The sequence below is a fragment of the Liolophura sinensis genome, chromosome 6 (assembly GCF_032854445.1).
Source record: "Liolophura sinensis isolate JHLJ2023 chromosome 6, CUHK_Ljap_v2, whole genome shotgun sequence".
Classification (NCBI taxonomy): Eukaryota; Metazoa; Mollusca; class Polyplacophora; order Chitonida; family Chitonidae; genus Liolophura; species Liolophura sinensis.
Window position 1 is genome coordinate 48,726,568 of NC_088300.1, and position 13,796 is coordinate 48,740,363.

The window sequence follows — 13,796 nt, forward strand, 5'->3', positions numbered from 1 at the left end:
CACAATGTACTTATTGGAAAGATTAAATGTGCATTCTAATGTACAAGAAGAATTTAAGCATACTGTTGATTTTCTCTGCATAAACTTTTCAAGCTTTACAATTTAGCTGGTAAGATGAATTTCGTTGAAATGTAAATTGACTGCTTATTGTAGTGGTTGTGAGGATGGGTGTGTGTCTGTGTGGGTGGTTCCCCTCCCTGCCAGCAGTGGATGTCTCGCCCCTCTCATGGTGTTTGAACCTAATCCAGTAAGTATTGTAAGACACAAAGTACATAGTACACAAACAGGAAACAAGCATAAGGGTGCTGTGAAATTACTTGATGAATTGATTTGAATGTCAAAGATTGGTCATGTCTATTATTTACATTTTTATGTGCAGCAATAAAATTGATGTGAAATAGCTGGTAGAAATTTTGTGTTATAAATAATGTTTTGATTCTGTTAGTTTTCACATCCATAAATGTGATTGCTGCTTGTTTCATGTAGCTGAAATAATATTCAGTATTCCATATGAAGAATATTTAAAGAAAGAGAGATAATTAAATTTAACCAACCCTGTCTCACCTTTACCAGCCCTCAAGGTCAAACTCGGCTGAAGGTCAAACAGAAGATCCCAGTCTTCACCTACCAAGGACAGTCTTTAGGGGTCATGTGACAGGAATTACTGCTCTTGCCTTTAGCCCTGATGCCTTGATGCTGGCTTCCGGCAGTGAGAAGGGATGGCTGAACATTTGGTCCATTCAGGTAATTCTATGGAATCTACTTTCGTGAGAAAGAGAGAAGGATTGGAACTGCTTTTTGGCAGTGTCAGATATTAGATTTTGACTGTGAACCTGTTCAGAACATTTGGTTTTTCTGCTTGATAGCTTGGCCATTTTGGAAAATGAATCTTCTGAAGAGTGTGATCTTGTTTAAAACAGTATCTGCTGCTTGTATTGACATCTGTTATCCTTTCAGGATGCCTCTCTGCTGCAAACCTATGTGGGAAACGGAGTGGTCAGGAGCCTAAGTTGGTATGATGAGGATGGATTAGCGGCTTGCTTTAATAGATCTAAGGTGAGTTGTCAATTTCACCTTGAAGAGACCTCAAAGCTCTAGCAGGACCACTTGTCCAAACCCATGTGTTGGACGATCCTGGTTCAGATGAAGTAGAAAGAATCACCAATTGTTCTCCTGCATGTATATTTATGATCAGGAGATAATTCAGTGACAGGTAGATGCGGTATACTACACCACTGAAGTAAAACACTACACATATAGCATGTGATCATAAGAATCTGGCATGGAGCTATCAGTACATGTAATCCACACTCTTACACGGTATGGAGACACCTTGATTTGTAGGTCAGGTTATGGGTGCTCTCTTCTCTCACCACTGATTTCCATTGTGTGTTCACAGGATGTGACAATTCTACACTACAGCCCTGTCCTCTACCTGAAGAACCGCACCTTGTCTGTGTGTATGAAGGCTATGAGGATGCACGGTGTTGTAGGACTCTGCCTGGCCCCCTGCCTAACAGTTTTCCTACAGAGGTTACCCATGCTCCTGCAGCAACAGTACTCTTATGAAAAGGTTAGATAGATTCTCCAGATCGTTTGTGATAGTCAAACTTCAAACGTCAGAAGGCGGCTACCAGATACCTGCAGATTACCACTTTATACGTTGAAAATTGAGCCATTAGCTCTCTACTTTGACCCAAAGTTCCTACTTGACTTGGTCTAATTGTCTGCCTGGGAGCCCCTATTTAGAATGATGTTGAAAGCCTTTTTGGCAAAATTGATAATACCCATGGAGTTTAGTACTCTGGAGACATTTTTCTTCGTTCATAAACTTGTGTTAGTGATGTTGATAGCTCTTTCAGCTTTGATCTTGCTTTGTTTGTCCACAGCCTATTGTGATGAGTGGTGATCAGTTGATGCACAGCTCTTACCTGAGAGACCTGAGTACCCTGGCTGTAGGGTTGGGTATTGACCAGGTCCTCTCCCATACACTCATGCCTCTTCACCACCGTATCTGGGACGAAGGTAAGAGTCTCAGCATGAACATCATTGTACACCATACCCTGACCAACATGCGTGAAAATATCTGTCTGGAATGGTATATTTTTGTTGCAACAAAGTTCACTTTAATGGTAACTTAACCTAATATACAATAGGATTAAATTCATATGTCAGTGTTTTAGCTATGTAACACTTTATAGTATACTGCAGATAATATACATTTTAATTGTCTTTTAAGACATACATAGTAGCTTATTTTTCTGAGCATGTACATGTATATCTACTCCAAAAGTTTCAAACACATGTAGTATTTGAATAAATAAAGTCATATTGACACTGTAAACAAGCTATTTTCATGGTGTCACTTAGAAGCATGGATACGGCAATGTTTTTGTCACATCCACCACAATTGTTCATTCACCATCTTAAAGGGTTTAATCAGAAATGACATGGTTCATCCCCATGTAAGCAGAGCAGTGTATAATGAACACATGTATTTTGCCAGGCATGTGTAACTTGGTGCAGGAGTGGCAGTGGCTACTGTCCTTCTCAGCAGCCATCAGGTCAGCCTCAGCCCTCACCAATGGCCGCTGTTTCCCACAGTCATTCATGCTGCTCAAAAAGGACGCCAGTGATGAAATGGAAAAACAACCAGAGATTTTTGTAAGTTATTTGTCGTAAATTCCAGTTACTGACCTCATCTAGTTGTTGTACTTGTGTGTCGCATTTTATTTGATTTCCTGAAATCTGGTCAACTGTAGGAATATACAGAGTCACAACCAATATCTTAGTGTCTATTGAAGATATACCAGCTACAACTTTGAGCCAAAGAGGTTTGTCTGGTGATGATTGGTAGTTTACTCCAGGCACTTTGCCATCAGTAAACCTGACTTCCGTTGTAGGAGCGAAAAATTTTAGAGCATTATACAGTAATGAAATAAGGTATAAGCTATCAGTTTCAGCTTGCAACTTTACCTTCATTGCTTCACATGAAAAATATTACTTACAAACAAAGTATTGTTAAATTGGCATAAACTCCAATCAAATAAGGAAATAAGTAATTTGATGTTGTCCTTCTTGCCTATAGGATAACAGTGTGTGGGACCTGACAATGGATGGTCAAATCATGGCCTGGGCTACTGACCGCCCTGAGGATTGGCAGCTCGGGGGGAAGTGTGAGGCATACTTTTGGGGCAGTGGGCGACACGGCCAGATGTGTGAGGGAGGGAGAGGCTCAACAGTACCACAGAAAGTTGACTCCTTTGCCTGTGCACAGCAGGTAACATTTGCATAGCTTTTGTCAGGTGATATTGAATATACCTTGGGCGTTAAATTATCAGTCAGACTTAATTGTGTCACTGCTGTCACAAATTGTTCCACCATGTTTTGCAAATTACTGTTTTTTACAGTGTATTCATTCAGTGGCTATGGTTGAAACAAGTGCACACTCCCAAGCATTACTATATATACTAATACAGATTTATGCAAAGTGAGTTGAAGTTAGTTATATATTTATATACCCATTTTGTATTACATATAATATTAGTAAAATAGTTGTAATGATTGTTGCGATCTTCTGTTGAATAGATTGTGTGTGGTCAAAACTGCACATTCATAATCCAGGCGAGTGGTACCGTTCTGGCGTGTGGGGAGGGGAGCTATGGGAGGCTGGGACAGGGTAACTCTGATGACCTTCATATCCCTACTGCCATCTCAGCTTTACAAGGTAATTGTCATATCTCATCTATAATTAAATGTTCACAAATTAGATTTAACATCATGTTGTCAGTATTTAAGATAAATCGTGCAAACAATGAGAGAAACCTGCTTTCTTGTTGTATGTAGACATTTTGTATTGTGGTACAAGGCACTTGTAGTAAACATATCTTATTCAATGAGATAAATATGAATTCTTTACGTGGTAGCTATGTTAGAAAAAAAGCAAATTAGTTTTGTGTGAAAAGGCATCTACAATATATACACAGTAAAATCAGATAGTAACCTGAACTGTGTCTGTTGTCAAATTGTGCGTAATTTAGAGCAGGTAAATTTATGTTGTCAGAGTAAAGTAAGAAGGATTTAGACATGTTTGTAAAACTTTTGTGGTTGTTTCAGGTTTTGTTGTAACTCGCTTAGCCACATCGGTTGGATCTGATGGTCACAGCCTGGCTGTCACAGAGAATGGGGAGGTATTTAGCTGGGGGGATGGGGACTATGGCAAGTTGGGGCACGGCAACAGCGACAGACAGAGGCGACCAAGGCAGATAGAGGCCCTCCAGGGAGAGGAGGTCATTCAGGTCAGACACAACATAGGAGGATTGTAGTCAGTTATATAGTTACGAGATGCTTACAATGTCCTTCAAATGAATAAACAGGCTGATTAGTATACAGATAAATTAAGATGTTGATTTTATTTTGTATTTTCCTAATTAGGTAATTTGTATGCAATTGATGTTTCTTACTGACTCGTGTATTACTCTCCAGAAGTGTGAAGGGCTCTCACTGGCCACCAATGTCAAAAAGTATTATCTCAGGCTCTCTCTAGCCCTTATCCATTGGGGTACATAAAGCTTTGTTAATGTCTTTCTTCTGATGATTTTGTCAGTGGGTTTAGGAGAGAAAGCGTGCCAAGTACCGTGGGAGATTTTATTGTTTTACAGTACCTTATAATAAGTTTATACTTAATCTGTACAAAAAGCATGAAATAAATGTCTTTACAGATGGCATGTGGTTTCAAGCACTCTGCTGTGGTCACATCGGATGGAAAGCTCTTCATGTTTGGGAATGGTGACTATGGAAGACTAGGACTGGGATCTCAGGCTAACAAAAAGTTCCCAGAAAAGGTGACATCCCTGGAAGCACACCAGATTGGCCAGGTATGTATGGGAGTATACCTATAGACTTTTATATTGAAATTTAATACATATACCCTGGAAGTAGACATGGGTCAGCCAGATTTCGGATGTAAGTTACTGTGAATATGTCTAAAGCAAAGTGTGAATAATTCACTTAACTTGGTCATTTAGGGTTGCCATCAATTTATATGTTCATTTTCTACAAAACCAGTCTGTCACAGTGATTTAAAATACAATACCTGGCTTTTTGCAACAGCATGATCTCTCTTAGCACTGTGAAGTTGACTTTGCATTTAGCTGTAATGTAAGTTTTAAGTTCAGTTTTATTTAAACCTGTTTCAGGTGTCCTGTGGTGTGAGCCACACTGTGTGTGTGTCTGTGGACGGCAGCACTGTGTGGGCATTTGGGGATGGGGATTATGGTAAACTTGGGATTGGTAACTCTACATCCAGGCCTGTGCCCACTAAAGTGGAGGGATTGACTGGGCACTGTGTAAAGAAGATAGGATGTGGAACACAGTTTTCTGTGGTTTTGACAAGAGACGGGAAAGTCTTCACTTGGGGACAAGGTAAAATACATGTGACTTCCACTGTGAATAATTCTACTATATGTATATGTGTTTTTAGGTGTTTGCATTTGAGTATCCTGACAATACATGTACGTGAATTATAGTACATGTATTATCCCCCTAGTTTCAACACAACACAAACTGTGGAACTTATTCTGTTGATTGATGTGTTAAACAGTATTTTGAGATGCAGTTTAGATCGAGTAGTGATCTCAGTATTTTTTATTGTTTTCTTACGTGTAAAGTCATAATGTTTTAGTCAGAGAAAGTAATAGGATCTTAGGCGTGTAAAGCTAATGGAAACTTAACTGGAAAAGCCTTCTTTGTTGTCTTTAGAGCGGCTAATTGGGCAGCCAGAAGCCCGATATCGCTACCATAGCCGTCCCCAGCAGGTGGCAGCACTGTCAGGCTTCTTCGTGGAGGACATTGCTGTAGGAGCAGAGCATACTCTAGCCTTGACCAGCACAGGGGATGTGTGGGCATGGGGCACAAACACAGATGGCCAGTGTGGACTGGGACATACCTCCGTAGTGCGGGAGCCTCAAAGGGTAGCAGAGCTCAGTGGTAAAAACATCAAACAGGTGGGTGAATCATAAGTTTTTTACGTACATGGTTAATAATAAGCAGGCTTTGTTTATATTATTGATTTATTGGATTGGTGTTTAACGCTGTAGTCAATACTTCACTTACATGATAATGATCAGCATTACAGTGGGAGGAAACCGAGCAGAGACCAATGGTTGCTGCCAGACCTTCCCACCTAATGCCGGAGAGGAACCCAGGATGAGCTGGACTTGAACCCAAGGCAACCACAATTCAGGTTTTGAGATGTCATTTTACAACAACGGAATGACATCGCTTTAACATGGGGTAGAGAAAACTGAAAAAGATTAGATAGATCTTCTGAATTATGTTCTTGGGTAGGTTTGGTTTCACAATATTTCAGCGACATTGTTCTGCACTGGGACTTCACTCTGTTGACATGATATATGTCAAAAGCAAAGTGTATTGACCTTATGGTACTAGATGACAAATGACAAACCTGAAATATTATGTAAATTGTTTAGTTTGAGTACATTTGTCAGTGTTTACAGAGCATTTAAGTTATATAATATTCGTTAAAGTTGCATGGCTCTATTTTGGTTTCAACATTGGTAGCTTGGGTTTGTGGGATATAACACACCACCTGTTGTAGAAGGTGTAACTGCATGGAGATGATACAGAAGTTACTATCTTGCTGAGTATGTTGTAAAGCAACAAAGCAGTGAAATCCATTTTCTATGCATTCATCTGTGGTCTTAATCTACATTGGCACTAGGACTTTGTGGTTGTACATTACAGATATCAGCTGGTCGGACCCACAGTGCTGCATGGACAGCCCCTCCCCCTCCCACACGGATCCCAGGAGTGCCGTCTCCTCTACAGCTGGGCAGGCCTGAAACAATTCCCCCTCAGTACCATGCCTTACATGGCTGTAGGATAGATGCCATCAGGGGGAGACTGAAGCTGCTCCATCACTTCTCTGATCTGATCTACTCCTCCTGGAGGTTACTAAACCTCACATCTCAACAGGTAGGTGCAATGTTCCATCACTTCTCTGATCTGATCTACTCCTCCTGGAGTTACTAAACCTCACATCTCAACCGGTAGGTGCAATGTTCCATCACTTCTCTGATCTGATCTACTCCTCCTGGAGGTTACTAAACCTCTCATCTCAACCGGTAGGTGCAATGTTCCATCACTTCTCTGATCTGATCTACTCCTCCTGGAGGTTACTAAACCTCACATCTCAACCGGTAGGTGCAATGTTCCATCACTTCTCTGATCTGATCTACTCCTCCTGGAGATTACTAAACCTCTCATCTCAACCGGTAGGTGCAATGTTCCATCACTTCTCTGATCTGATCTACTCCTTCTGGAGGTTACTAAACCTCACATCTCAACAGGTAGGTGCAGTGTTCCAACACTTCTCTGATCTGATCTACTCCTCCTGGAGGTTACTAAACCTCACATCTCAACAGGTAGGTGCAGTGTTCCATCACATCTCTGATCTGATCTACTCCTCCTGGAGGTTACTAAACCTCACATCTCAACAGGTAGGTGCAATGTTCCATCACTTCTCTGATCTGATCTACTCCTCCTGGAGGTTACTAAACCTCACACCTCAACTGGTTGGTGCAGTGTTCCATTGATGATCGCCAGTGGTTGATTATTCGGGTGGTCGATGTTTTGTGCTCATTATGGTATATCATATGTTGTCCAGTGCCTTATTTTGGGCTAACAATTCTTAAGTTCTGGACATACAACTGCATCTACCCATTCTGTCACATTTTTCAACCACCTCTGCATCCAGTATCTTGAAACATTTTGAGAGAATTGTGAGGTGTAGAGAAATAATTTGCACAGTTTTATGAAGCTTGCATCTTTAAGTCATTTTAGGATCAATGACAAAATAATTGTGTCCATAAATTCCACTGAAAAAGGGCTTTAGTGGTTGAAAAGGTTGATGATTTACAGTATGTTAACTGAATTGTTTTTTTTGTTACCCTCCAGAAGGCAAGTCCCGAGTTTGACCGCACAGCCAGATGTGTAGTGACTGGCCCTCTCAGGGCACTGCTGTCTCCAAGGGTCTATACCCTGCCCATGGTGAGGGCTATTGGCAAGACTATGGTACAGGGCAAAAATTTTGGTCCCCAGGTCACTGTTCGTAGACTGTCTACCAGGTGAGGTACCAGGGTGTATACATGTGGTTAGGGCTGTAGTCAGAATAAAAAATTTAGACAAGGTTGAAATAAATTCAAGTACATTCATATTGGTCTGTTCACCTTTCCCCCAAATTACTTTGTATTTTTCTTTTCTCTGTCTGGCATTGTACATCAATATTTTGGCATTTTTGACATCTATAACCTTACAGTAAGCGTGTTCTTAAGAACGTCTTTAGTTACTTATTCTGTTCCCCTTCTTCATGTAACGTGCTCAATACCATTTGACGTTCAGATAATAGCAAGAAGAAGCATATGTGTTGGCCCAAACCTTTTATCTAGTTCGTCATAATTTCAAGGACATTGAACACTGGGCACATAACATATCGCTCAATTCAGTATTGTTTTAATAGGCATGCCAGCTCTTCCATGTAATATGTTCAGTGTTACGGTAATGTACTGGATACTGGAAATGTATAACTCGAATATCCAATCATGGGCTACAATTGTAGTGATGCTATGATTATGTACAGCATGTGTACCCTGTTGACTGCCTGCTAATTCTGCTATCTGACTACACCCAGTTGTTTTAGGGGTAAGAAGTGTAAGCCGATCTACATGCAGGTGGCTGGTCAGGTGGTCAAGTTGAAGCCTGAGGACCTTCGATTGCCGTCAAGGGCGTGGAAAGTCAAGCTCATTGGGGAGGGAGCAGATGACGCAGGAGGCGTGTTTGATGACATCATCACAGAGATGTGTCAGGTGAGACATTGAGCAAAGGTGACTATATGTACCTCCAAATTTGGATAAGGATATTGGTTTTACAAGTTTTTGCCCTCATTTTCTGTCGGTCTACCTATTGTAATTCAGGTAAAAAGAAAAAACAGACAAGAACCTGTATAGGGTTTCCATTCAGATGATGCTTGCATTGTGGATATGTGCATTTAAGTGACTGAAAGTTAGAAGCTATTTTATGTAGAATTTTTCCATAGTTTGGAGGTCATGTTGCATATTTTTTCATACCCTGCATGTATTTCAGCGGTGAGACTGAATACATACATTATTTCCCTTAGCTGTCACAGCAGTCCCCTCTGCTAATACTTATCTTGTTGTCTACATTGCCAGAGTTTACGTCTGCATTGAAATGACTAATAGATGAAGTATAAATTGCATACCATATTAAACAATGGCAAAGTTTCGTGTCTTGGTTATTCCAACACCTTATGGCTGACTTTGTCTTAATTGATAGGAATTGGAAACTGGAGTGGTGCCGCTGCTGATCCCTACACCTAATGCCAAGAATGAGACTGGAAACAACATGGACAGGTCAGTTTTCTGTTTGAAAGAAAATTTATGAGAACGGACTCCAGTGAGGGAGAAAGTTTAGCCTTAGTTCCAAACGTTTTGTGATTTCTGTCCTATGGATGCACCTTTGTTTCATTGTTGATGGGCTTGTGTTGATTCATTCTGCTTATTTCATAGATCAGTTGAATCTGTGATTAATATTGACTTGATAGATCTGCAGATTTGATGCATGGTGTCAGTGAACCATATCGCTGTAATGAAATGATTTCATCTCTCTCTGCGCTTGTGCAGGTTTCTACTGAACCCATCCATGGCCTCTGAAGACCTGCTCTACCTGTACAAGTTTCTGGGCATATTGCTAGGTGTGGCCATCAGGACCAAGAAACCTCTGGACCTGCATCTGGCCCCCTGTGTCTGGAAGCTACTGGTGGGGATTCCCCTGCGGGTGGAGGATATAGAGGAGGTAACACTCAGCAGATGTGCGCATAATCTCTTTCTGAATATGCCATAAAGCTTGATAATTTGATGAGGTTGAGAATGTAAAATGTATTGAGATACTTGGTGAGGTTGAAAATGTATAGAGACACTGAAAGGAAAAAATTACATGCACTTTCGGTGTAAGGTTATCAGATCATTATGTTTGGCAGTATTATTAACCACGAAAGAATTGAAATTCATTCTCAGTGTTGATGTTTATTGCTGTTCATCAGGTAGACCATGTCTATGTACAGACATTGCGTGGAATTAGAGATATACATGAAAGTGGAGTGAATGAGTCTAACTTCCATGAGGTAAGACAGCCCTTTCATTACAACTATATGCTGAAAGTTAATTGATATTGTGGGTCCTTGGTTTTTTTTTCATGAACTTGTTTAATGTAAACCTGGTAAATTTTGTTCTTTAAAACATGGAAAGCTGTCATTTCATGCACTGGTGGTATAAACATAAATCCAACTGTCAATAAATTTTGTATATTTCTGACAAGATCAGTCCTCTCTTTTTGCCTCTGACAAAAGATAAATTAAACACTATTAGGAGACACCAATTTTATTTTGAATTTTACCACTGATTCAAGACTAAAAAAATGCATAAATACAAGAAAATGAAAATATTTCTGTTTATTTTGTTTGATCTTAAGGTATTTTTTGAATTTTAAAGTTTTCCATTATGGAAATATGTTGTCAAGAAGGATAGTCCATATTTTTTACGAATTAGATGATTTTCAAATTTTATTTCTATTTGCATACTTCTCTACCCTTATTCTGTACTTAAAAAAAGAAAAACATTGTAAATGTGTGCGGCCTCATCATATTAGACAGAGGTTTGAATTTTAGAAAGATTAAGATCATGCACATACATACACTGTCTGGAATTGGCAGTGTAACAAGTATGTGATTGTATATATAATCTTTTTCCTAGTTCATACCCCTGGAAAGTTTTGAGGGACAGACAAGTGATGGTCGCTCTGTACCAGTCATCCCAGGGGGCAGGAACATCCCGCTGAACTTTGCTAACAGGAGACAGTACGTGGAGGCTGTGTTAGACTTCAGACTACAGGAGATGGACACACAGGTCAGTCAGTGCCTACCACAGTGAATTACCAGGACATTAATACTGTATAGTGTTCTTTGTACACACTGCTATCGGAGAGATCAAAGAAATTATGAAACCTTAACTTGTGTAATGTTGATGGTCATCATTTAGATCTATTTTTGCACGAGAATCTACATGTGTAAGTGTAATAATAAATAAGGATGCTTTATATGATCACTGCAGATATTCATGAAGCCATGGCCTGGATTATTTTTGATACAGTGGTTGATGCTTGTAACTGTCCACTCACTACCCCTCTATTCCATATAGCATCCAGCATGGCCTAGATTATCCCTAGTCCCTGTGCTGTCTTTCTGTTGCGGGCAGCAGCTATTGATGATGGCATGGCCTAGATTATCCCTAGTCCTTCTGTTGTATGCTCCCTACTCACCCATCACCTCTCTTTTTTCCAGGCAATAGTTATTTGTGAAAGTACAGATTATCTCTGGTCCTAACACTCTCAGTGGTCAATGCTCAACCATAACCTCTCTCTTTCCAAGAAGCAGCTATTCACGAAGACATGGCCTGGATTATCTCTCGTCCCAATGTTGTCTGTGGTCAATATTGCCCACTTATTATCTCTCTTTCCAGGGAGCAGCTATTCCTGAATGCATGGCCCAGATTATTCCTGGTCATAATGCTTTCTCTCTGTTTCAGATAGCAGCCTAGATTATCCCTGGTCCTAACACTGTCTATGGTCAGTGCTCACCCATTACCTCTCTCTGTTCCAGGCGGCAGCTATTCGTGAAGGCATGGCTTGGATCATTCCAGCACCCCTATTGTGTTTGCTCACTGCACAGGTGTTGGAACAGTTAGTCTGTGGGATGGAGGAAGTCTCGGTGGAAGTACTTAAGAAAGTAGTAAGGTGAGCCTTGGGTATCCAGCAGTACATATACACATAGAATGTAGGAAAATGTAATGCAGTAGGATGGAATGTTCTGTTGTTTGAGTTGAACCAGCATGTTACAATATAGGTTGCCTGCTTGAAGGCTCTAATCTTAATATGACGTAGAGCTGTTTGGTCTTTCATCAAAACTTGACAATGTAAGACCTAATGGTAAGGGCAAAACTCCATGAAGTGTAAACTGTATATTTGTCTTAAAGGTACAGAGGGATTGAGGAAAACAATCAGAATGTTGTATGGTTCTGGGAGATTTTGGCCAGCTTTACAAACGAGGAGAAGATACAGTTCATGAGGTTTGTGTCTGGAAGAACACGCCTGCCTGCGGATCCAGCTGACATCTCCCAGAGGTTCCAGATCATGAATTCTAACCGGGTGAGTGAGGTCACCCTAGTCCTGTTCCCACTGTTCCAGTTTTTGTTTGCAAGCCTTAGTAACAAGGCAAGCTCTTGCCAAAAGTGGAGAACTCTTTTGTTTGGTAACCTTAGTAAAAAAGTAAACTCTTGCCCAAAGTGGTGAAACCTTTGTTTGCAAGCCTTAGTAATAACAACACAAACTCTTGCCAAAAGTGGAGAACTCTTTTGTTTGGTAACCTTAGTAACAAGGCAAACTCTTGCCAAAAGTGGTGAAACCTTTGTTTGCTAGCCTTAGTAACAAGGTAAACTCTTGCCAAAGTGGAGAACTCTTTTGTTTGGTAACCTTAGTAAAAAAGTAAACTCTTGCCCAAAGTGGTGAAACCTTTGTTTGCAAGCCTTAGTAATAACAACATAAACTCTTGCCAAAAGTGGAGAACTCTTTTGTTTGGTAACCTTAGTAACAAGGCAAACTCTTGCCAAAAGTGGTGAAACCTTTGTTTGCTAGCCTTAGTAACAAGGCAAACTCTTGCCAAAGTGGAGAACTCTTTTGTTTGGTAACCTTAGTAAAAAAGTAAACTCTTGTCCAAAGTGGTGAAACCTTTGTTTGCAAGCATTAGTAATAACAACACAAACTCTTGCCAAAAGTGGAGAACTCTTTTGTTTGGTAACCTTAGTAACAAGGCAAACTCTTGCCAAAAGTGGTGAAACCTTTGTTTGCTAGCCTTAGTAACAAGGCAAAGTCTTGCCAAAAGTGGAGAACTCTTTTATTTGGTAACCTTAGTAAAAAAGTAAACTTTTGCCCAAAGTGGTGAAACCTTTGTTTGCAAGCCTTAGTAATAACAACACAAACTCTTGCCAAAAGTGGAGAACTCTTTTGTTTGGTAACCTTAGTAACAAGGCAAACTCTTGCCAAAAGTGGTGAAACCTTTGTTTGCTAGCCTTAGTAACAAGGCAAACTCTTGCCAAAAGTGGAGAACTCTTTTATTTGGTAACCTTATTAAAAATGTAAACTCTTGCCAAAAGTGGTGAAACCTTTGTTTGCAAGCCTTAGTAATAACAACACAAACTCTTACCAAAAGTTTTGAACTCTTGATGTGCAAACCTTAGTAACAAGGCAAACTCGTGGCAAAAGTTGTGTACACTTTGTTTGCAAGCCATAGCAGCAAGGTAGACTCTTGCTGGAAGTTGTGAACTCTTATATATGCAAGCCATAGTAACAAGGCAAACTCTTGACAAAAGTTATGAACTCTTTGTTTGCAAGCCATAGTAACAAGGCAGACTCTTGACAAAAGTTGTGAACTCCTTGTTTGCCAGCCTTTAATAATAGTAATGAAGATCCGCTAGATGTGCAGAATTCATCAAGGTTATCCATGTATTATAAAGTATATTATATTCATTCTATCAGGCATGAGGTATGTTAAATATAAATTGGAAGAAAGTTTTGCTTGGGGACACAATGTTTAAATTTTGTTGGGAGCTGATGGCGGAATCTGTTGAGTTTATTTTAGTTTTTTCATG

The 13,796-nt window shown here is 40.1% G+C and overlaps 1 protein-coding gene across 1 annotated transcript in view; it reads left to right on the plus strand.

Annotated features, from left to right (window-relative positions):
* The window catches only part of LOC135466388 (probable E3 ubiquitin-protein ligase HERC1), a 60,995-nt gene that overhangs the window by 45,595 nt on the left and 1,604 nt on the right, over positions 1–13,796 (plus strand). Inside the window, exons 57-77 of the mRNA XM_064743836.1 lie at positions 154–247; positions 574–744; positions 958–1,056; positions 1,400–1,573; positions 1,890–2,025; positions 2,507–2,664; positions 3,089–3,280; positions 3,589–3,727; positions 4,117–4,298; positions 4,722–4,877; positions 5,199–5,424; positions 5,761–6,005; positions 6,766–6,996; positions 7,978–8,147; positions 8,711–8,885; positions 9,373–9,449; positions 9,720–9,891; positions 10,139–10,219; positions 10,848–11,000; positions 11,753–11,886; positions 12,126–12,297. Coding sequence (XP_064599906.1) covers positions 154–247; positions 574–744; positions 958–1,056; positions 1,400–1,573; positions 1,890–2,025; positions 2,507–2,664; positions 3,089–3,280; positions 3,589–3,727; positions 4,117–4,298; positions 4,722–4,877; positions 5,199–5,424; positions 5,761–6,005; positions 6,766–6,996; positions 7,978–8,147; positions 8,711–8,885; positions 9,373–9,449; positions 9,720–9,891; positions 10,139–10,219; positions 10,848–11,000; positions 11,753–11,886; positions 12,126–12,297 — 3,337 coding nt within the window. The remainder of the gene's footprint in view (positions 1–153; positions 248–573; positions 745–957; positions 1,057–1,399; positions 1,574–1,889; positions 2,026–2,506; positions 2,665–3,088; positions 3,281–3,588; positions 3,728–4,116; positions 4,299–4,721; positions 4,878–5,198; positions 5,425–5,760; positions 6,006–6,765; positions 6,997–7,977; positions 8,148–8,710; positions 8,886–9,372; positions 9,450–9,719; positions 9,892–10,138; positions 10,220–10,847; positions 11,001–11,752; positions 11,887–12,125; positions 12,298–13,796) is intronic.